Raw genomic sequence first — 23,656 nt, forward strand, 5'->3', positions numbered from 1 at the left:
GCTTTCCTTTGAAATAACTACATGGGTGCTTACTCTAGAGTGTCATTTTCAGAAACCACATGGTTTAGAGCTGCTTTTCGCTAGAACGGCAGAAAGACAGTGACTTATTTTAATCTCTGTTATGTAAATTATATTTTTTAATTGTTTTCGTTTTGTGTGTGCTTGATAACTAAAAGGTACGGCTCAGTGGGGCATGTAAACATGTCATGTAAACATCAGCAGTTATCCTCAGGTGTTTCATTTTTTATGGTGCTATCCTACATAACCTGTCCTGCAGATATAATAAAACCCCCTCTAAATGAGTCTTAGCCTTGTTGTAGACTTGTGAGCCTGTCCAGGAAGTGCCCTTCCTCTAACTCAGTGACCAGGATGAGCGGTTTAGGTTTAATGGATGGATTAACTGTGACATGAAACTATTAGTGGAAAATATGATCTCAAAGCAACAAATTTCATGTTTTACAGTAACATCGTTGCAGTGTTCTTCCTCTTGTATCTGACGCGTCGATAGATGAGACGTCACTGCCTCAAGGTGAAATTCACCCAAAAATGAAAACTCAGTCATTTTCTACTCTGCTACTCTGCTCCTGCTGATGGAAAGTCAGGTGAAGTTTCATGGTGGACAAAACATTTCTAGACTTCTCTAGAAAGAGAGATAAGAGGGAGCTAAAATTAACTGAAAGATGTCAGTAACAGGCCGTTAAAATAGCTCTCTTTTAAAAATTGTATTAGTTAAATAGTTTTTTTAAATTGAATAGTTGAGGTTTATTTCAAGCATACAGTTACATTTTCTTAAACAAAAAGTGTTTTAAAATGTTTGTGTGTGCTGTTAAGTGTAGTTCTTGGGAAGAAAGACAGTTGGAATTGGCACAATCAGAAATCAGAATCAATCAAGAATATTGGAATCAGTGATTCGACAATGAGCAAGCAACTAAACTGAAGTGGGTGAGTGAACTGATCCACTCGTCAAAGGTTTCATTTCTGTTTTATCAATTCATTTGGGACTCTGACTGCCGAAGACCTGGATTTTGCTGGATGAGCTGTATGGAGACGTTTGTTTCTTTTCTTTTTTTTTATGTTTGAAAACAGCTCCTCAGCTTCTTTAGTTGTTCAGGAAAAGTTTCTCTGTGAAGCTCCAGAAATGTTTTGTGGACAACCGAACTACCTATGACTTTCCATCTGCACAAGGCAGAGTAGATTATAACTGGATTTTTATGTTTTGGTGAACTTATCCTTTAATGCGGAGTTAAACCAGGCCAAAAAACCCCCCTTTTCGTGCGTTATCGAATCAGACTCTGAAAAGTGGCCGTTCTCTCTCGCGGCTTCTTAAGTCCTTCAAACCTCAGGTGCAGACGAGACCTTGTCTGCTGTGTGGTAGCCTGCAGGGCAGAGGCTGACGGGTGAAGTCGCATCTACCCATCAGTGCCAGAGCTGCGAACTACAGGTCGACGCCAAAGTGAAGCCTTGTTCCAACAAGAGCGAGGTGATTGGAGGTTCTCTGCTGACGGAGGCCATGCTGTTTGTGTTTGGCTCGTCGTTTTCTTACACATTTCCTTGGCTTTGCGGTTACGGTTTTCAGTAAGGCCGGTAACACCCTTCATAACTCCTCCTGTGGTTTATGCTGCAGGCGTGTTCCCTCCCGGGCTTTAATCAAGGCGTCCTCTGCAGGTTGAACAGGTTTTCGCCTTACGCACGGCGAATGTCACATTTCACCACAAGGGAGTTTGGTCTAAATACGCCGGGCCTCTGGAGGGTTTCGCACTTAAATTACCTCTCAGGTTCCAGTGGATGCAGATGCCCTCCATCTCCTCACTTGTCAATAAAAGGTGTTTTCACTTTTTGCCGGGGGGCCGGTTCCCCTGAGAACGACCTCGCCTCGGGCTCACAATTACAAACCTCTCATTCAGTACTTTAATACCTTGATCCCTTTCCATTATAGTCCCGCTTCACAGTATCGATCACTGCTTTTGAATTCTTCCCCCACTTGTCTGGTATTTAAACACGGTCCACATCCACATCAACAAATAATTCAGACAGGCGAGAGCCCCGTCTCCGTCTCCTTTTGGACCGGTCTCGTTCCCTCTATCTGAGGAAGGGGACCAGGTGGCTGAAAATGGTTCACGTCTCTGGGGTGGTGTGAGAGGGAGAGGGGTTTGTAGGACAGCAATATCCTACTTTCAATGCCCCAGTTAGGAAAAAATGAAAAATCACCAGAGGGAGCTGGCATCCACTCCTTTCTTTTTTTTCTTCTTCTTCTTTCTACTGCTTCTCCTCGCCTCAAACATAGATGGTTTAAAATAATCCAGCCTGTCTCCGTCAGGCGCGGGGGGCATTTTAGAGGTGTCCTTCTGTTTTATTGTTGTTGTTTTTTTTTCTCAATTGATGAGGCCCAAATGACAGTGCAGCATGGTTTTCGTTCCTGTTTACTTGATGAAGGTGGCATAACTCGTTCTTCTGCCTGCTGCTGAGTCCTAGTTGTTGATGAAGTTAGAACATGTTTTAAGTTGTAGTTACAGTTGTAGAAACACAAGAAACTGAAGCCTCTGGATTGATGAGCTGTGCTGAGTGTTCGTCTTTATAGATCAGTATGTTTTTCTCATTTTAAGTGCGTATTACATCACAGAGGTTGTCCTAAAGGAGCTTCCATGACATACAGAAATGTAACATTGATGTTAAAATGTTTTGTTAAAACATGCTATAAATCAGATGTCTTTGACAATGAGTTTTTAACTGCAGGCTACATATATTAGAGGCTTATTAATTGAAAAGTAAAAGAGTAAAACAAAAATGCTTGGACATAAAAGCATTTAGCATTGAATATCAAACAGGAGGATTTATCTACAGAAGCTTATTGCTGCCATCACACCATGACAAGAATCTTTCCTTTTTAGAAGAATATGCCATTTATCTTGTTATGATGTCAAATGTTTTGCGTCATAACTACATGAAATAATCTGAAAGTATCTTCTCAAAAACATTTTCTTATAATAGTAAACTTTTACATCAGAACTGATCCATTCTTCCTTTTTCTGGCGTGGCAGTAACATCTTTCTGTACCAAACTAAACTTTTTCAAGCTTTATAGTCAAAGATAGGAAGATGCTCTGTTGCCCCTCATTCAAAGTGGAGCTCTGGAAACATCCTGCAGACACGTGGTCAGATGACCTGAGAGACTTTATGGTACTTTGTGGGCACACATTTAATATAGTTGTCAATTAGGCCATAATTTATAAGAATACGGAGTGCTGTGGGGATATGAGAGAGACCGTGTCCCATATGTTGAATGTGATTTAATTCTGCATGTGTGCTGTAAGGTGGCGGAACTAGAGGCCCACGGAGGCCACGGACCCAGTGACCTGCTGAAGGACGAGCTGACCCAGTCCCTGGAGGAGCTGGAGGCCCTGCTGAAGGCCAAAGATGAGGTTGGTACTTTTTATTGTACTGTAATTGTATTGTTGTACCTGGAGTCAAAGGTGGAACACAGCAGATGTTCATTGCAGGCGTACGTTTTATTCTTTTTCCAGGAAATCCACATTTTGCAGAGCAAGAAATCAGAGTACCACGAGATGGAACACGAGAGGGACGAGGCCATCCACAGACTACGGGTGGGCATGAGTTGTTATTGTAACGTGTTTCTTTAATTGATACTCGACTGCTTTAACAGTCGATTATAAATTATTCATTGATAATATATGAAATGTATAAACTGTTGAATGATAAACTCAGTAACACAGAATTAAGAGTTTCTGTCTGTCGCCTAAATAAATCCAACCCACACCGAGGCTCCTGAATGGCTCAAAGATTCTTTATCGGATCAAATAACTGGTTATTTAAATGAATCATTTTTTTTCATACAAGCATTCTGTATTTTATTCTGATGTATTTGAGTATTATAACAAGACACTTTCAGATTCATTTGTTCTCATCTGATTGTCGATTAATACATTCAGAATTCTTTACGGCAATTAATGGATCAGCATCATTCACATCCATAGTGACGTGGTACACGTTTACGATTCCTTGCTTGTTGGCCTCCACCTCTATGCAGGAGACGGAGATGCGCAATTCCGAGTTGGAGCGTCGCATCCAGAACTCAGAGCAGAACCTGAATAACACTCTGGAGGATCGGGACCGCATGGACTCTGAGATCCAGAGGGCCATCGAAATTCTGGACATCAAAATCTTTGACCTTAATGACCTCCGCCAGAGCCTGGTCAAACTCATCGACAAATAAGAGGGAAGAAACGGGAGGGGGGGAGATCCGACCAGAGAGAGAGAGAGAGAGAGACGGCACAGATGACAGGGTTGTATTTTGTCGAGACGAAACAAAAATGGAGCCGGTCCCTCGTCAAGCACAAGAACCACCTCGGCTGCAGGAAGGTTTCTCCATGTCTGTGTTTGCAGCAGCAGCTGTCCTCAACAACATGCTGTAGGTGTTGGCCTAAGCAGCAGCAGCAGCAGCAGCATTTACATGGTCTCGCTTGTCCAGTCTAATGTAACGCTTCACGATGCTTTCAAGGGTATCATTCAATGCAATAAACCAATTTTAAGGTAAGTGCTTCACAGTGCTAGACATTTAATATTGAGAAGTGGTGCTTGTAGTTTTTCATAAGTAGGACTTTTGTACACGAAGTGGCGATGCATTGTCAGGAACTATAAGAGGCCTTGTTTTCGTTTGTTTTTTGTGTTTTTCAACTGAAGGGTGATTTTAAATCATCCTTAGAACAAAATGAGTGTATGCAAACAGAGAAGGGGACAGAACAGTCAGTGGAGAGTGAAAAAAAACAAAAGAATCTGCCTGCATACAACATCATTATTGCTGAATTAACGGTTTGATTTATGCGGCGATAAACTTGTGTAGTTCCACATGCATATTAATACAGCAGCTTTACTGTGTCGCCTGAAGGACGGAGTGGTTTCTAGTTGGTGCTGTTCCGCAGGAATAAGCAATTCCGTGTACTCAAAGTCTGTAAAATAGTGCGACTATAGTGCTTCATATTTGGATAAGGTTTGGACACACACTTAACCGTCAACATTAGATCTGAATATTGACACCAAAGATCAAATGTTAAGAGCAGAGTCATTGATAAGCAGCAGCTCGCCTTCTTCACGTAAGCTCGTAAGGAACCTTTAAAACTAAGATAAAAAAGTACATTTTAGCAGATAAGATGCGTGCAGTAATTACATTTAAGATAATTAAGATATAAATCAGTAATGCTACAGTTATTAAGTAAACAGGAGGACCTAAAGTCATCACATAGTAATACAGATAAGTTAAACTGGCCCAGTCTGAGTATGTCATCCCGTGCTTCATCTCTTAGACGCATTCAAGGAAATCTACGCGACAGTTTCTGCCTTCTGTCATTTTTCAGCACGTTACGTTTAGCTGTGGACAATATGCCATACGCCTTCTTTTACCACAGACTGGATTGTTTCACATAATCTATAATGGCATGTTTGTATTATTTTTTCAAGCCTTATTGCTCTGTTGTAAGGGTGGTCTTCGGGAGTCATGCCAGCTCTGCGTCTAAAAGCTTGAGCTGTTGTCGTGACAGTTTGGAAATAAAAGCAAAGAATACAGTCGGTCATTGTTCTGGATTTCTTTCTCATGTTTATTGTTTCTCCTCTGTGGCCCCTCTGGTTTAGGAACTTTATTTCTACCATAGATTCAGCAAGTGAATGAAAGTGATTCATATTCAAGGTTCAAGGTGAGTTATTTGTCATTATACAACACTGGGCTGCAAACAAACTATACATTAACAATATAGAAGCATGTATACTGTCTTATAGGCTGTAAACATATATACAAACAGTATACAGTATACAGTAAGTAAACACACCACAAGATGGTGATCACATGGTCAGGCATCTTCACATTACAAGTTATATCTACCTTTCCTTTCAAAACTGACCAGAACAAAAGAACTGAAATTTAAAAGTCATACCGAGCCACAAATGAAGTCCAAACATTATCTTTTTGTTTGTCACTTATGTGGTCGTTATCTACAAGCATCGTCATGGAAAAGTGCACTGTGAGGTCAGAGAGGCAGGTTTGTGACCAGATGATTGCCATGATATTTCTGGCCAGGCAAAGTGAAACAGCAGCGCTTCAAATGCTCACATTACTACAGATGACCTCAGAGGGGCACTGTGTAGTTCTGGAGAAGAAATTCAAACTCAGAATAATAGTATTTGCAATATTAATGAATAATACATTTTTTTTTTCTGTAACTGAATAAACAACCTGTTCTCAGAAGAAAATTAGGTCCCCAGAACACTGTCTGCAGCTTGAAAGGTGGCAGAGTCCGCCACATACAAACAAAGTAAAATAGTATGAAAAATTGTGTTGTCCTTTAAGGTCTGTTTGTTTATTCAGGTTATTCTGTCATGAACCCAAACGGATTGTCTTCATCACTATACACCCCCCAACACTGGAAATAGTTACTGGAAACCATAAGGGACAAACACTGTTAAATAAAAAGGATAATGAGAACGGTTCATACTTTTCATCTGTTGCAGATTTCTTAGAGGACAAACATAGAAGACATTTTTTTAAGTTGTAGATGTTATGAAAAATAAGACATCAAAGTTAAAATAGTTGTGTCTGAGAACGCATCTTCCTTCCGTTGTTTTTGTAAATGAGGCTTACAGAATTTCACATTATACACATTCACAAATAAGATCCAACATGATCCCAGTAACTTCTCTGACACAGTTTACAGTGCACCTTTCGTCACATCAAGGGAAAAAAGTATTGATTGATAAATCTAAATCATTTGTAAAATCAATATAGCACATGGAAACCATCCTCTGCATCTTAATTCTAGTTGTATAATGTGAAAAACAATAATCAAGTTTAAACAAACTAGTTTGGCTGAAAATTTTTTGGTCACATGTAGCTACAGAACACATCTGAAGACCAAGAAAATATTCTCAGGGGACTGCAAGTGAGAAATCATCCATTTATTTATCAATCATGCTTGTCAAAATATCTTGTTGACAATACTGATTATTGATTCCAGCTGTCTACTTCAGCTTCTTCTTGGGTCTGATGTTACTGGTATGTCCACACTTCTTCTTGCGGCAGTTTAGGGCACGCGGATGTAAACGAGCGTAGCACCTGACATGAGAGGAGCCAACAAAATAACCAACATCATCCAGTGATTCTGGTTCTCTTAAATTAGACATATGTCTTATTTACAAAGCTATTGCTATTAATAAAGCTATTTACTAAAACTATTTTTTGAAAGAGAATTTCTGCTACTATAGATAATATAGGTTTGCCTTTCAGAGGCATATCTATTGAATGATCAGGTCAACAGGCAGAGCGTCTATAAAAGTTTGCCAATTCTTCATTTATCTGCAATCCAAATCAACAGCCAGATGTCTGGCAGTGACACTGTACTGTGTTTGTATACATACTTGCGGCAGACCATCTTCTCGCAGTTGTACTTCTGGGCCAGCAGTTTCATAGAGGGCTCGATGATGCCGCCTCTCAGACGCAGCACGAGATGGAGGGTGGACTCTGAGGGAGGACAGAGATCATCAAGAGTGGTTCCTCTTTGGCACATTTGTGACCGTCCAGCCGGGTGAGAGTTTTACTTACCCTTCTGGATATTATAATCAGACAGGGTGCGTCCATCCTCGAGCTGCTTTCCAGCAAAGATGAGACGCTGCTGATCAGGTGGAATACCTCGACACAAAACAGTCACAAATGTGAGTTAGTGCAAAGTGTGAAAAATCATTTATAGCTGCCATTCAAATTCCATTCCTGCAGTTGAAGGAGCGTCACCCATACTTGTTTTACTTTGATGTGGGTGACGTTGACATCAAGTTAAATACTGCTGATACCACCTAACCCTGCCTTCATGTATATGTTTATCTTATGCTACTGCTCTTACATGAAATGGATACAATAACAGTAGTCTTAATTATTTGGTGTGATACGTCACATAAAAGTGACTAACACATAATAATAATAATAATAATAATAATTAATAGTAATTAATTATAATACAATAATAGATAATATTTTAATAGATTCATTCTGTGGTTTCACTTTTGGTACTTTTGATGTATTTTTGATGCCCATACTTCTAACTTTTACTTACATAAGATTATGTAAATGCAGGACTTAATTATTCTTATGCTGTGGTATTACTTTTACTTTAGTTAAGATCATAGTACCTCCTCCACCACTGTTTATTTCAATATTGAAACTGCAACAATACTCTGTCATCTATTTAATGACACATGTGAGGGCAACGAAAAGAAAACATGATAATATAACAAAAGATAAGCAATCAATCCAGATTTTATGCAGGAATTACGCAACAGACTCAATTCGTGTACACAAGAATTTATGCATGCTTGGAAAACAAATATGCCACCCTAGCTGTTGGATGAGATTACATAACACACATCATCACCTTGATAGTGATGTATAGGACAAATTATCACAGTAAGACATGATAGTACCTTCTTTGTCCTGGATTTTGGCTTTGACATTCTCGATAGTGTCGCTGGGCTCCACCTCGAGGGTGATGGTTTTACCCGTCAGTGTTTTCACAAAAATCTGCATTGTTGTTTTCTAAAAAAGAAGCCAGAAGACGTGTCAGACAGTCCCTTCAAACACAAAGAAATCACACTGAAAGCCAAATGAGGATAACTTCTGATAAACAAGTAACTTCCTCATATTTGTAATTAACCATCTATGTGCCTGTATTTACTATATGCCATTACTTTCAGCCAAGACTACATGTACACACAGTGTGAAAGGTCCAATACCAGTTTAACACAGCCCAAACACGTCATCCTCTGTATTTAAACCAACTTGAACGAACAAAAACGATCGTTTTGGAAGTTATAAAACCAGCACTTACATCGAGATCATTCACCAGCAGTGAGGCAGAAGGCAAACGAGGAACGTGTTGAGCCCAGTCCTGTGCCTAAGGAGGGGAACAAGCTCGTCCAGTTTTTTTGTTTCTGCTCAGCCAAACCGCATCTGCACAGATATAGTCGATCGCAGGTGATGGCATGTTGCAGATTTATATGTTGGGCCAATCTGATGCATTTGTATCAGACACATTCAGACGGAAGCTCTCGTAAAATAACAACACTGCAATAATATGGAAAGAGAAAAAAACATTGTCGTCCCTGGGTGGGCTCGAACCACCAACCTTTCGGTTAACAGCCGAACGCGCTAACCGATTGCGCCACAGAGACAACGATGCATGCTCTTGTCACATTAAGTGATATAAAGTACAACATATAACTGTATCATATTCTACCATTGGACACTGTCGCGGAATCACTGTTAGCACAGGTGCATAGCGCCCCCTTGTGTTTGCTACGATAAAAGCGAAACTTAACTGAAGCGCATGTAATTATCTTCTTAACCGCTAGGTGGTCAATCATAAGCGCATTTTAACATGATTCACTTGTATTTTAAGAAGATAAAAGCATACGAAAAAGTACAAGACGGGAGGTAACATGGAAGTGACACCAGCGAGTATCTTACCATTAAGTATCTCTTACAAGTGACCTAAAGTTAAACGGTTAACTTCTCTCGTCTAACAGCTAGCTTGGTGTTACCGTTTCAGTTACTGTAACGTTAGTCAGGTGCGGGCAAGTTGCGCGCTGTTATCTTAATTCAGTGCACACAATAATTGTTAATGAACCAATAAATGAAAACGTCGCGGATGTAAAACTATAATTAACAAATTAAGGGGTTGACGACATGTTTCGGTTCTTCAAGCTAGTTCATGACGTTAGCTAACACTGTCATTAGAAAGATGGACAGGTGTTCGGACATGTAGCTCATCTTAGCTAGCATGTTAAAAGCTAAGTGTATACAGAGTGAATCCTACTTTGGTTGTTTCACAACACATTCAACTAATAATAACAGTGTCAGTTCAAACTCACTTTCGACTAAGACGCCAGCACGTGATAACTCCACTGGCATCGTGTCCAGGGGCCCGCAGGTCAACTGGTTAGAGCGCAAAAGTGATCACGTGGTTGATTGACAGGCACAGCTCCACCTTAATTCATGTCATGAAGGTCAATCCAATCAAAGAAACAGTAGAGGTGAAGCACACTGGAGAAGAGCTTGGCTTTTACCTTCAGATACTGTCATCCAAACAAGTCTAAGGAAGTACATATCTGAATCTTTTGTAAACAAACTATGGAAACAATGTAATGTAAGAGTGTAATTTTTTTGGGGGGCTGCTAGTTTTGTCTACTCTCTTCACCTTAAATATATTGTTTGTTATTATAATAATCCAGATGGTAGCACTGTTGAATATTTGACCAACTTCATCATCAGTCATCACTATTCTTAAACAGAAATGCTCTAGATGACTCCCCAAATGTAATAGATAAATAGATAAAGAAAGCAGTGGGTACATTCAAATACAATTACAATCAAAATACAAGAGCAAATATAGAAACATGTTATATAAAATAGAGGTAGTGAAGTATTAATTAATTAATTAGTATTAGTTAGTACTGTAGTTAATTATTTGTGTGGAATGGAATCTGATTGGCCAAACTGTTCCTTTACCTGCAGTTCTTTGTTGAGCCCACCTGATGGTGCTACAGCAGCTTTATAATGTGCAGGAATAAATAGATTCAGCAGGAGAGGATCAATTATAGTCATATTACTTACTAAATACGTTCATTTTGCGCAAATTTTACAAATAAAAAAATGTAGTTGTTTGAGAATTAAATGTTTTTAATTTCGTGACTTACATTTAAGTCTGCTCTGTGACTGATTAAAACACTCAGGGAATTATAAAGTGAAACCTTACAGAGGCGCATAGATGATGTTCTTACATATACAGGCCGCGGGATGACTCGTCACGTTCTAAGAGCATCTTATGGGACACATTTTGATTTGATCTGAAGTTCTCCACAGGTTAACATGGGCTTCATATCTGGCCTCTGTGGTCGGACTCCAGCATGCTGTTTGGACCAGGCTCCTCCAGGTGAGATGTGGGCTGACGGGCCGCCATGTTCACCGAGTGGACCAGAACGTTCCACGGTTGCCATGGTTCGTCTCCAGGTGCATCATTGGGTCCGGACCAAAACATTTGCAAGACTCCGAAATATTTTCAAAACATTTCCACTGCAGATTGTGTTCGCATCTCAACCCTTGTTCAAGACCCAGTGTCACTGACAAGAGGACTTTGTCAAGAAAAAAGTGAGATTTATAAATGTTTCACTCAGTCCCTTGTTGTTTAGCATGTGTTTATTGTTAATTTCTGTTAGTGCCGTTAATCTAATGTGACTGAGTTTGACAGCATTTCCTCTGCATAAAACTGTATTTGGTACTTTAATGTAATACTTGATCTCATGCTGTCCTGACCAACACAGACAGTCATCAACAGAGAGCAGAGAAAGCCCTGCAGACAGACGCTTGTCCTCCAGAAAAGGTGAATGTGCCTGTAGTGCTGATCACACTCACTGTTTCCATTTATTCATTAAGGCTCATCATGGTGCAGCAGGAGCTCTGCAGGTTTGAACTTAAAATTGGCATATTGTTGAATGGAGTCTGGTGCAAATGTCACTTTCTAAAAGGTTTCTGAAGGAGCGTAAGATTTAGCTTCCAGACTTTTAACAGGACAAACTGTGCAACTGCTTGTCTTTACAATAACATGCAGTCACAGTTGTTATAATAAACTGTATACTGTCTTGATGTTGTGTTCTCAGATGGCGCAGCGTACGGTGAGGAAGGTTATCCTCATCGAGGCCCTGCCCATCAGACCACAGGACGTCCGCCTCAGGGTCCCAGCACCAGCCTCCCGCAGCAGCTGCCCAAAAAGGTCAGATCGCTTCTCTCGTAGCTCTGCTTCTGGCGCTACCGTTCGCTCCTCCTCTCGCCCTACCTTGGGCTCTTCATCAAGCTCTTCCTCTCGCCCTTCTTTGACCACCTCCTCTCGCCCTTTTTCAAACTCCTCTCACCCTTTTTCTAACTCCTCTCACCATTCTTCTAACTCCTCCTCTCACCCTTCTCTTAGCTCCTCCTCTCGTCCTACCTTGGGCTCTTCATCAAGCTCTTCCTCTCGCCCTTGTTCTTACTCCTCCTCTCGCCCTACCTCGGGCCCTTCAACCACCTCCTCTCACCCTTCTCTTAGCTCCTCCTCTCGTCCTACCTTGGGCCCTTCTTCAAACTCTTCCTCTCCATCATTTTCTTCCCTGCGTGGCACTTCTGCCCCTTTGGTGTCCAGTGTTCATGCCCGGATCACTTCACGAAAGCGGCAGAAGGCGTTCACTTCTATCTGGCCTATACCTAAGGGGCCGTGTAGGCCTCAGCCTCCATGGAGCGGCCCTAAGCCAAAGTTAGTCCAGAACCAGCAGCTGTGGAGCGGCCCTGAACCGGAGTGGGTGAGGAATGTAAGGCTGGACATGGAGGCGAGGGATCAATATTTTAACAGGTGGTTCAAGAGGAGCGCAGAACCTGAAGGTGAGCCTGTTGGTGAGCCTCCAGGTAAGCGCCTCTGTCCCTTGAATTCAATTTCAATTCAGTTTATTTCTCTCATTCAATTGAACTAAAATCAATGAGAGTTTTATTTGACTCAATTGAATTGAATTAGTTCCAATGGGCTGAACCACTTTTTAAAATTTCTTTGTCAAGGTTCAAGGGAAGGTTCACCCCTTTACAGGGTGTGAGGATACAAGGAAAGCAATTGATTTGAATTTATTTGAGTTGCCTTGTATTTAATTCCTTTGAATCTGTTTAAATTGATAGCTACAAAGTAAGAAACGAAGGGGAAACGAGGAAAGCAGTTTATTTGAATTTGAGTTGCCTTATTTTCACCTTCTTTGAATCAGTTTTATTTGAATCAATAGCTGCAATGTAAGATGCGAAGGAGAAACAAGGAAAGCACTTTCTTTGCATTTATTTGAGTTGCCTTGTTTTCACCTTCTTTGAATCAGATTTATTTGAAGCAACCAACTTTTATGTATTTGAGTTGAGCTGCCTTGTGTTGCGTTCTTTCGCGTTGTGGGATTGAAGGACCACATTTGTAAGAATGTGTCCTTGAAGAAGAACAACAAAAAGAAGAAAAAGAAGAAGAAAAGAAGACGATGAAGACGAACAAGAAATGAGAAGAAACAAAAGAAGTAGAGAAGAGACAGGACAGAAAGTCACAGTCAAAGAAGAGAAGAAGAAGAGAAGAGGGGAGAAACAGGACAAACCAGAAGAAACACAAGAAGAGATGAAGAGAGGGACAGATGGGAAATTAACAATTCAAAGAAATAGAATAAAAAAAAAATGTGTGATTGGGAATTAGACTCCGTCAGGAAGAGAAGAAGCGCGATGATATATGAAGAGAGAAGAAAAGAAGAAAGAACAGGGAGCGTGAATCTTCTCATGTAAAAGGTAATTATTACATGTTCATATCAGATTTCATGCAGTATTTAATTATGACTCTGTACGTGATATGTAAACAACCATCATTGTCTTTCATCTGTCTTCTAGAAAGGAAAGGAGAGACTGAGAGGACGGGGAGGGACGGTGGGCAATATCAAGTGTGAACCCCCATACAAAAGGTAAATCAATTTTAAAATATTGTTTCATCAATTGTGTCAAAAATGTATGATCAGCTGATCTGGTTGATGATATATTCTACTTTAATTCCCCCGTTTCTTATTTGTCTTTAAGACAGAGGAGAGGAGGTGGAGGAGGAGAGGAGAGGAGAGGAGAGGAGAGGAGAGGAGAGGAGAGGAGGAGGGAGGGCAACAGCAAGTGTGAACTCTCATTGAAAAGGTAAATCACTTTTTAGATAATTTTTTCTTTTAGGGAGAGGAGAGGAGAGGAGAGGAGGGGTGGGAGGGTGATGCAAATGGTAAATATTAATTTCTAATGTGTCTCACAATGATGTGCTGACCTGGTTTCAGATATCTTTGTCTTCTAGAGGAGAGCAGAGGAAAGGCAGTCGAGAAGAGATGAGACGGGATGGAAAAAGGCCATAAAAAGGTAAAAATCCACTCATTTAATAATATGGTCAGAACTCATCTAGTGTGCAGTCATCCAACTAAGTAACCAAACTTACTCAGTTATGTCATCAAACTGAACCTGCCAGATAAAATGACTGAACCAGATTGCAGAAAGATGAATTCAATAAGTCAGGAACTCAAGTGTTTTTTTAAAAAAATATTTTTCTTTACAGCTGGATCAAACGTCAGAAGCTGCCAGAAGTCAAACTCATCTCACCACAATGACTTTTGACACAATCAAACAGTAAACATGTGTTTCCAATAAAAAGTCAAAACGTGAGAAAATGTTTCAGTTTGGTTTCTGAGGTTTAGGTCTTACCTCATGTTTTTAATGCCTTGTACATTGGGGAATCAAAATTGTCTGCATTTATATTGTGTCGTACTAATGACTGAAAATTCTGCCAGCCCCCAAAACTTATTTTTTTTTAAAAGAAAAGCTTTTGGTCCATGAGTAGATGCACACTTCCTTTGTAGTTTGGCAGAAAGAAAATAGTCCTACATAAAACTCTTAACAAGGTAATCTAGTTCCAATATATTCAAGAGAAGGCAGACATATCTATGGCCGATGTTTGCAAAACCCTGCACCTTACATCAAATCAATGAAGACAGATAAATCACTCTACAAGGTAGAGGAAACTGTGACTATAACTGTCCTCCAAACTCTGGCACACAAAAACCAAAGACGTGTTCGAGGAGTGATTTGAGTTCATGTGTTTTTTCACTAGAGGGCGGTATACAACAGATGACAAGTCACAGAGTGACTCATCAGACACACACATTGTTGTTTCCACATTTATCTATTGTTTATTTTCAATATTTTTATTTTTATTTTTTTTTTCAAAATAAAAATTGAAAACACTCCTGTCTCTACGGGGTTATCTACCTAGTTAATATTTTAGTCATAATCTTTTGATTGTTTTCATACATGTGCTTTGTGAACTTGCTGAATGACAAACAGTGTAAACAGTCTGCAGTGTGAGCGACAACAAAGACAAATATAAGGCAGGCACTGAACACTTTCCTGATACCCTGATTTTACTTTACACCACCATCGCTGCCAATAGATATTAATATAATAGCATCATTTTTATGCCCCCCCCACCCCCCCACCCCACTGGACAGTGACTCACAGGAAGTGGTTCTGAAACATTGACAGATGCCCCAGTGGCCTAATGGATAAGGCACTGGCCTCCTAAGCCAGGGATTGTGGGTTCGAGTCCCATCTGGGGTGATTAGCAGAGTGGCGCAGCGGAAGCGTGCTGGGCCCATAACCCAGAGGTCGATAGATCGAAACTATCCTCTGCTAAATACATGTTTTATAAAGACTCAGTTCCATATGGCTTTACTTCTCTAAACCCACGCTCAAGAAAAAGTGAAGCATGGTGGCAGGAAAGAGGTTAATGAACATCCATCATATCCATCCAGTGTCGTTCGATTTCATGACCTTATGTAATTTAGCGTTATCATCAAGACATTATTGAGCTTTCCGCATTCTGTCGGCTACAGACGCCCTGTGATTGGTCAAGTTATTTAGGACACAGCTGTTGGTCAGCATAGAGAGTTTGGAGTTCAGGGTGTCTTTACTTTTCTCCCAACAATAATCTCCTCCTTGATCAACACTGTCCTCTCCTCCTCTCTCGTCTTCATCCTCTTCAACCTCACTCTCTTCATCGCTGCGCTCATCCTTTTCCATCTGCAGAGAGAAGCAAAAAATAGGGCATAAAGTGCAGGACAATATCTCAGATATTAAAACTAAGAATATGAAAGCTACTATGCAAGGATGCTAGATACCCTGTGGTTTGTTTCAGCTGTGCTACTGATTCTCATCTTGCCTTTCAAGAACTTATAAACTATGCACAAAATTAAACACCAGAGTGATATGGATGATCCTGATATTAATCAAATAACTGGATCAGGCTGAAACCAAACAGCAGCACTACTCTAGCGTATGTAGCAGAGTGGCGCAGCGGAAGCGTGCTGGGCCCATAACCCAGAGGTCGATGGATCGAAACCATCCTCTGCTATAAGAATGTTGATCTTAATAAAGAAGTCAACAGATTTGTTAATAATGAAGATTTACTTCAAATATTTTGTGAGGTCATAGATGCTCTGAATGCAGAAACAGGTGGATTTAAATATCTCAGATAACTAAGAACTAAGAACATGAAAGCTACTTTGCAAGGCGTTGGATACCCTGTGATTTGTTGTTTGTTGTTTGCTGTGCTACCGATTCTCACCTTGCCTTTCAGGAACTTATAAACCATGCGCAAAATTAAACCAGCCCAGAAGATATGGAGGGCCTGCAGCACCATCAGCAGCACGTTGAAGAAGTAGTAGCCCACAAAAGGTTCAAACACTTCCATGGACAGCACCAGAGTGGTATGGATGATCCTGTTATTAATCAAATAATTGGAGCAAAGTTGAAAAAATTGTTCCTGACAATTGTTTCCCATGCTCCATTTAGTAGCTGATCATTTTATCTGCACCAAAGAAAAAACATCTCAAGGGTAAGCCTTACTTGCTGGGGAAAATCACCAGTCGAGTCACGAGGAAGACCACAGCAAACACAACGAACAGTGTGTCACATGTTCTCCTCCATCCAGTGCCGTAGTTGAACATCTTGGCGGACTGCAAAGACAACATTCAAGTGACTTGATCAAAAAGAAACTCATCAGAGTGAACATAACTTAATGATTAGAGAGGAGAGTTGACAGGGGATCAGGATAACTAATAACAGAAAACATGTCTTCAACAGTTGTTGTGATTTCCTCTTGAAGAAACCAGCACAACTTTTAAAAATTCTCTTGGATTCTCATGTACAGTCCTTTGTATTGTGCAGGTGATGAAAAGTCACCTTGGGCTACTGAAGTGCTTTCAGCTATCCGGACTCAGTCACAGGATTTGCCGGCTGGAATCAGTGGCGCATTCTGCCGGTCACTACAAAGATCTCACCCTAGATTTTCTAAGAACAGCCTCAAGCACAGAGTGAACGTCTGACTGAACTTTACAACATTTCTATGGTTACTTTGCCTCACTTTGTTAGGGCTACACAGTGGCAGAAAAAAAGGCAAGGGAGGAGGTGAATCTATGGGGACGTGCCCTGAAGAGATTAATTATATTTGTGAAGTCTCATGTGCTTGTTTGGCCCCCCAGAGACAATGGCCTCTCAATGTACAAGTTGTCCTTTTGAGTCCCATCAAGGTTACATGAAAGATGCATAGCCAACAAACTTAATAAAACAATTCCAACACATTAATGGCTTAAAGGAAAAGCCTCAGATTTTTTTTTTGTGACAGTTGGAAACTGGACTAAATTTGCTGTGTAATCTTTCAAGACAGCGAGTTCTTTAGATGCTGTGAAGGAAATAAAAAACTCCCCTGTGGCCATAATACTTGACTAATTTATCCTAGAGTATGTGAGATTACCTCAAGCAGGATGTCCGAGGAGTCATGAAGCAGCATCACCAAAGTGCCGATGCGAATGTAGTTAGCACAGTAAGAGAAACTGAGCAGGAAGATGGTGGCCAAATGGTGAATCACCTGTTCTTTGAAATCCTAGCAAAGCAAACAGGAGCAGAGTGCTCAGTGAAATTCCTGCTATAATAGTCACTTATTAAGCGTGTGTTCAGTGAAGTTTCTCATTAAAGCAGAACTGCAGGCATGAATTATGATCAGGCTGAAGCAGGCTAATAACGTATATGTCGTTGTCTAACGTGTGCTGTAGTTTAGAAACTCAGCATTGACTATTCTTTTACAAATGAATGAATGTTGAGCTCCTCACCTTCCTCTTGACATCCACAGAGATCCGGAGGAGCAGAGAGCCGTAAAAACCCAACTCTAGCATGTAATACCAGTAATGAGCTCTCTCCATGGGCTGTGGATGAAAACATTATTCAATTGGTAAGAAAGGTGATTCATAAACACCTGGACATTTGGTCGCCACTGAAATGGAGCCACATCAGTTGAAACCAGGCAACAATAGAGGAACAACTGCAAAAATGTCACAATTTTAACACTCAAAAAATGTAGATCAGGAATTGAAGTTTGCAGCTGTTGATCATCAAACGTCATCAAATGTATGTATCAGATGTATGTTCATTTTAAGGTGCATAATTTTATTTTGTGCTACTAGAATAGGTTTACTTTAACGCTCATAAAACGCATCAGTATTCTTATACTGTCCAGTGATGCAGCTCTGTATTCTGTATCAGATTCCCTGTGCCCAAAAAACACGTAGCAGAGTGGCGCAGCGGAAGCGTGCTGGGCCCATAACCCAGAGGTCAATGGATCGAAACCATCCTCTGCTATAGTTATGTCATTGTTGACCTTTATAAAGAGGACAATAATAAACAGATTTGTTTCTATTGAATAAAGAACATTTCATGCAGCCCTAAAATGAAGATTTACAGATACTTTGTGAGGGCAGAAACAGCTGGATTTAAATATCGAGAAAGAGAGCTAAAAACATATTTTTTTGTTTGATACCAGTAACATTAAAATGCGAGGAAGAAACATCTGCTGCTTTTCTGCTCACATCCCTTGATTCTAGACATTTCTGTTTTACATTTTCTCCTAAAAACTTTCAATCTGTTTCCTTCCAACTCAGATTTCGGTCAGGCTAAAACTGTACACATCTAAAAGAATCCACATAAAACAAGGCTTTTCTCATTCCATCATCAGGACAGTGATGAAAAAAGTAATAGTGAAAGAAGACACACACACACACACACACACACACACACACACACACACACACACACCTGAACTGGATATTTCCTCCAACATTCGCTGCGGTCCCAGAACCAAGGTCTCTGTAGAGAAAGGAGCATAAAAACTAAAGCCCTACATCCTTAACTACAATAATTATTGGAGTATTTTGATTCGGTCTGATTCACTGACATAAATATGTTTGGGTAGTGTAATTGTGTTGTTTTTCTTTTTACTATGTTCTATAAAACCTTCTGGAAACTCACATCAAACAAGCAGGCCAATCCTGCAATGAAGGCTGTGAGGTAGAAAAAGAACCTCCACCTGGAACATAAAACAACTGAGATGTGACATTTTGAACACAGAGTTTTTGCAGTGGGTTGTGAAGGAAGTGTTCTTGAGGGAAGTCATGTGAAAACTGAACAATGATCGGGCAGAAGAGAGAGAACTTACGCAGCCTCAGCAAATTTCTTGGTTTGACAGGGCCGGTCTTGGTTCCTGCGAAGCCTGAACCAGGTCTCGATCTGCCTCTGGGTTTTGCCGCACAGCGACATCAAACCAGCTATTTCACTCTGAAACAATAATGGATGGAGAATATCTGATTAAGTGGAGTATAATGATTATACTGTAATGTAACAGGCCGAAATGAGGAAATGACAGGAGGGAGAAAGAGATAAGAGGCAGTGAATACTATTCAGATCATCTCTACTTCACTTTTCAACTGAACAGTGGTGTTAAGTTATATATATATAAAATATTGCTGTAGCAAAAAAGTGAAGTATTCTTTGGCCCTGCTGCAAGGTTCACTAAAGCTCAAGGACTTAAAAATATACGGAAGCCTAAAACGGCCAGTGGTGAAATTATTTGACTAATTCTTAATTGTTGTGTTATCTTGAGATAATAATGTTTGTTTTTCTTATGATAACAGGTTCATTTAGCTTCTTACATTGAAGAAACAAATGGCCAAGAGTTAACAAGATAATTTATGAGGAGAAAACTACCTCATAATATTCCTCAGAGTAGACCACCACTGGCCTGTAGACTGGATTTGGTAGTTCAAAGCAAACCATATAAACTTTTTATAAACTTTTACCATTTGAATATTACACATATTGTTTTGGTATATGGGGTGGTTACTGTAAGGGATAGGCATAACAATAGTATTATTATGTAATGTTTGTTTCCATGCAGACTTTTTGGAGTGAAAAGGAGTGTTTATTATGCCAAGTTTTTGTGACAGATATAAAAACAAAAAATACATAATTTATATTGACATTGCATGCATATAGCGAGGATAATCTAGTAAACAGAAATTACGTAATAGGAAGGAACAACTTTTTGTTTGTTAACTAAGGGTTAAATAATCTTGTTTTCTTGGGCTAACAAAGCTCGTTATCTCAAAATAAGAACATAAATTAATCAATCATCCTGAGATAATGATCACTGTTGTCCTGAGAAAATGTAATAATTTAACCTGAGATCTCGATATAACAGCAGTGAAAAAATTATTGCGCCTATGTGGGCTTCTTTAAAATGAAAGCTAACTAAATGAAAAAACATATACAGAAAATGTCTTTGGTGAAATCTCATCTGCCTTCACATAGTATTGTATTTCTATTGTAATACCTATTCCAGATGTCCACTTTGTTTTTAGTGGCGTCTAGTGGTGTGGCTGGGGATTGCAACCTACTGAACACCCCTCATCTCAACCTGTCCTACAGTGGCTACTAAAAAAACAAAATCATTCTTAGCTACTGAAGAAACATGGTGGTGAACATCGTCGGCCGTGGAAGAGAACTTGCTTCCTCAGTGGAAATGACAGGCTCAATCTGCGGTAAACACAACGACTCGCAATTTAAGGTGATAACACAACAACTAAACTGCAACATAACATATTTGAACATTAAAGCTAAACTGGACAAACCCACTCTGGAAACTAAGTGATACTACACTGAATTCAAAATAGAAATGCAAATGCAAAATAATCCCTCATCATCCCTCAGTATGATGATCGATTACTACATGATCTCATGGGTCAGATGACACCCACCTTTGAACTCTGCCTTTGTTTTTTGTTTTTTATCTCAACTACACTCCTGTAAAGATTTGTGACTGCGTCTTGCATCTTACAAAATCTTAGCACAGACATATAAACATCTGGCAAAATACTCAAGCTGCCTCTGAATTAGCTCCCACTCCAGACACACACAAGGTGAAAACACTACAACACTTTGCCCTGTGGGTGTTGATGACCATTTTCAGGTCTCACAGAAATAATGTCTGATTGTGTCAATTATATTCCTCATTCTACACCATATTTGTTTCTTCTTTTCTTTCTTTCTTTCTTTCTTTCTTTCTCTTCCTATTTAAACATAGAGAGAGAAAGCAAAGCACATATTAATACCCTTCTTGCAGCATTTGATCCAAAAGCTGAGAGAGAATAGTGAGTGTGTGTCTAACGTCTGTAAATACTTGTGTGCTTTCCCCCAGGCTGAGTTTTCCAGGAACAAGGATGTGTAACCATCACAACCCTCATGTTCCTCTGTGCTGCTCACTCAGATCAATATTACCAAACTAACAATAGGAACTAAGTGTTTAAAAGAATCATTTGTGAAAGTTAAAACCTTTCTCATCTTGATCCTCTTTCAGTGTGCTCTGACAACTTCCTCCAGATCAAACCAACAATGTGCAACTAATCGAAATGAACTGCACACACTTTTCAGACCAACCTGTGTCGGCTGTCTGCTCTGCTGGGTGTAAAAAGACTCCAGCTGCGGTGAGGGGGCAGCACACACTTGCACTTTGTTCTTCACCCCCAAACAGCTGGCCATGGGTGGGGCACATAACCTGAGGAGAAGGAAGACAAAAGACTCACACAAATGATACCATAAGACCTCCTGTGAGACAGCCAGGGTGCCAGCCTGGGGTTGTTTGGCCATATGTAGTATACAGCCATTTAAGTCAGTCAATCAAAAGCAAACACTTCAGAACTAAGATAAGTAGAGGCTATACTGAATATACAATGTAGGTGTTACAACAGATAACTGAGCAGTGTGTGTGTGGACATGTAGACTTACCACTAAGCCTAACACATTTGTATGTGGGTTGAGATACCATTTTGTTGATTCACAGGAGGAAAATTTAGCTTTAAAGCAAAGCAGAAACAGGATACATACAAGCAAACAAATGTACAGATACCAATATATATTATATAACTATAATAATACACATGAGATAATAGATGACAGAATACAATAGCAGAGTGTAGAAGAATAATATGACATAATTTTAACTAACAAGTCATTTGATCCCACTAACTGTTCACACCTGTGGATGTTACAACAGTGAACTCACTGGAGACATAATCAACCAATGAAAAACCTTGAGTGTATCCCTGTGTGTGTGTGTGTGTGTGTGTGTGTGTGTGTGTGTGTGTGTGTGTGCATGTGTGAATGAGAGAGAGAGAGAGAGAGAGAGAGAGAGAGAGAGAGGGAGACAATAAGTGCCTAGGAGGCTTGTTTACACTCATAACAAGCTCCCTGCAACATCCATTCTGTCTTTTCTACCTCCTTTTCTCTTTTAGGGATGTTTTCAAGCTCAACTCAATGTGTTTTATTGGTTTTTAGAAATAGGGTTGCAACTAAAGTCTTCACATCAAAAAAAGGCAGAATATTTGCGATAACTTTCATTAAAAATCCAATGACGTTGATTTTTTCTATTGGGATAAAAACGTCAGCTCATTGTTTGTTAAACTAGGAATGTAGGTTAATAATTCAGATCGGGCATGATAAGTGTTTTGTTTTTTGTCAAAGCCACACAGACAACAATGGCCATTCCTGTGTGACCTACACTCCCACCCGAGCACACCGACAGGAACAAAGAGAGCAGGTGTGTTTTACCTCTCAAACGCACAGCGCAGGGCCACAAATCCCAGTGCGAGGGGCAGAGCTATGAAAAGGTCTTGGGGTAGGGGTCGGTCAGAGTCTGCCAGCTGTTCCATGTCTCTCCAGGTCACACCTGGAGGAAGCCAGTAGTCCTGCTTCCATATGTCGGGCAGCAGGTCCATTCTGCTGTGGATGTACAGGTAGAGGTGAAGAAAAACAAAAGCAAACATGGTGTAGATGAATGTTTTTTTCATATAGTTAAATGCAATTTCATCCAGAAAGTTTGGTTCTTGTACTGTACCAGTCAAGTGACCACTGAGTAGAATAGGATCTCTGATTCACTGATTACATGTGTTTTTTACTATCAGGTGTGGGAAGGGTGGCATGTCACATGATGGAGAAATAAAAAGAGGAATTCTGTGCATGTGTCTGATAAACATCCTGAAAGCTCTTGTGAGCAATATTGCGTAATATTTCTGATATCTGTCTCTTCCTCATCCACATCAAAATAGTAATAGGCCCACTATTACAAAGTAACAGCAAAAGTATAAGCAATACATTAGGTTTAACAGCACAACATCGAGGAATATGGCTCAGTCTGTGTGTATGATGCCATAAAAAACATCAGTAAAAGTAGTTTAGAAATCTGCGGAACACAAACGCATATTACAGACGACAAACACCATACACCAAACACCATAACTATAGAGAACCACAAAACCACGTCGTGCAAGTCCATACAGGTTAACGCAAATATTACATACATCTACTCTGTAGGAAACCAGCCTTAAAACAAACAGCAGTAAAATGTATCCATCTCCACCGTGAAACACACCAAATTGTGGAGGTAAAGTGTGGAAATGTGAAACGAAACGCTGCCGGACAGACACTCACCTGGCTTCAGCTCTGTGGAAATTGTGAAACTGGTCCGAAGAATAAAATCCACCTCAAACTGCAAATGTGTGTGTCAGCCTCACTCCGGCAGGCGATGCGCTGTAGGAGCCGAGCTGAGGAGGAGAAGAGCCGTTGAGTCGTCACGGCTCAACTGTCAAGTTAGACCGGATGACGACAC

The 23,656-nt window shown here is 40.2% G+C and overlaps 4 protein-coding genes and 3 non-coding genes across 19 annotated transcripts in view; 4 read left to right on the forward strand and 3 right to left on the reverse strand.

Moving 5' to 3' along the window:
• LOC119011159 (homer protein homolog 3) overlaps positions 1-5,594 on the forward strand; it is an 18,171-nt gene extending 12,577 nt beyond the window's left edge. For all 3 annotated transcript variants that reach the window (XM_037084076.1, XM_037084077.1, XM_037084075.1), the window contains 3 exons: positions 3,311-3,418; positions 3,521-3,601; positions 4,045-5,594. In XM_037084076.1, the coding sequence (XP_036939971.1) occupies positions 3,311-3,418; positions 3,521-3,601; positions 4,045-4,230 (375 nt within the window). In that variant the 3' untranslated portion in view covers positions 4,231-5,594. The remainder of the gene's footprint in view (positions 1-3,310; positions 3,419-3,520; positions 3,602-4,044) is intronic.
• On the reverse strand, positions 5,591-10,042 carry LOC119011161 (ubiquitin-60S ribosomal protein L40-like). Of its 4 annotated transcripts, none has more exons than XM_037084082.1 (6): positions 9,921-10,009; positions 8,879-8,944; positions 8,475-8,586; positions 7,603-7,689; positions 7,419-7,521; positions 5,591-7,116 (listed from the first exon to the last, which is right to left on the reverse strand). In XM_037084082.1, exons 3-6 carry the CDS (start codon positions 8,575-8,577, stop codon positions 7,023-7,025), a joined length of 387 nt encoding a protein of 128 aa, XP_036939977.1. In that variant the 5' UTR covers positions 8,578-8,586; positions 8,879-8,944; positions 9,921-10,009; the 3' UTR covers positions 5,591-7,022. The 4 variants fall into 4 exon arrangements, with proteins under 4 accessions (XP_036939977.1, XP_036939976.1, XP_036939979.1 ...); XM_037084081.1 differs by lacking the exon at positions 9,921-10,009 and adding an exon at positions 9,517-9,850 and having other exon boundaries at positions 8,879-9,000; XM_037084080.1 differs by having other exon boundaries at positions 6,939-7,116; positions 8,879-9,000; positions 9,921-10,042.
• Positions 9,148-9,221, reverse strand: trnan-guu. Its single transcript has one exon. It is a non-coding gene; the product is annotated as a tRNA-Asn (tRNA).
• Positions 9,216-16,373, forward strand: LOC119011158 (putative protein TPRXL). 6 transcript variants are annotated; one of them, XM_037084071.1, is made up of 6 exons: positions 9,216-9,483; positions 10,912-11,196; positions 11,370-11,428; positions 11,706-11,818; positions 13,896-13,974; positions 14,168-14,274. In XM_037084071.1, exons 1-5 carry the CDS (start codon positions 9,428-9,430, stop codon positions 13,968-13,970), a joined length of 588 nt encoding a protein of 195 aa, XP_036939966.1. In that variant the 5' UTR covers positions 9,216-9,427; the 3' UTR covers positions 13,971-13,974; positions 14,168-14,274. The 6 variants fall into 6 exon arrangements, 5 of the variants coding, with proteins under 5 accessions (XP_036939966.1, XP_036939965.1, XP_036939968.1 ...); XM_037084070.1 differs by having other exon boundaries at positions 13,913-13,974; XM_037084073.1 differs by lacking the exons at positions 13,896-13,974; positions 14,168-14,274 and adding an exon at positions 16,244-16,373 and having other exon boundaries at positions 9,219-9,483.
• LOC119011157 (ceramide synthase 2-like) lies at positions 14,823-23,640 on the reverse strand. Of its 3 annotated transcripts, none has more exons than XM_037084067.1 (11): positions 23,479-23,640; positions 22,600-22,767; positions 21,430-21,547; positions 19,154-19,272; positions 18,967-19,024; positions 18,754-18,804; positions 17,775-17,867; positions 17,420-17,548; positions 16,513-16,622; positions 16,232-16,385; positions 14,823-15,687 (listed from the first exon to the last, which is right to left on the reverse strand). In XM_037084067.1, exons 2-11 carry the CDS (start codon positions 22,764-22,766, stop codon positions 15,469-15,471), a joined length of 1,218 nt encoding a protein of 405 aa, XP_036939962.1. In that variant the 5' UTR covers position 22,767; positions 23,479-23,640; the 3' UTR covers positions 14,823-15,468. The 3 variants fall into 3 exon arrangements, with proteins under 3 accessions (XP_036939962.1, XP_036939961.1, XP_036939963.1); XM_037084066.1 differs by having other exon boundaries at positions 22,600-22,770; positions 23,479-23,637; XM_037084068.1 differs by lacking the exon at positions 23,479-23,640 and adding an exon at positions 21,778-21,845 and having other exon boundaries at positions 22,600-22,732.
• Positions 15,153-15,225, forward strand: trnar-ccu. The gene has a single exon. It is a non-coding gene; the product is annotated as a tRNA-Arg (tRNA).
• On the forward strand, positions 15,947-16,018 carry trnam-cau. The gene has a single exon. It is a non-coding gene; the product is annotated as a tRNA-Met (tRNA).
• Positions 23,641-23,656: the final 16 nt, after the last annotated feature.

The sequence above is a fragment of the Acanthopagrus latus genome, chromosome 21 (assembly GCF_904848185.1).
Source record: "Acanthopagrus latus isolate v.2019 chromosome 21, fAcaLat1.1, whole genome shotgun sequence".
In the NCBI taxonomy this organism is placed as follows: Eukaryota; Metazoa; Chordata; class Actinopteri; order Spariformes; family Sparidae; genus Acanthopagrus; species Acanthopagrus latus.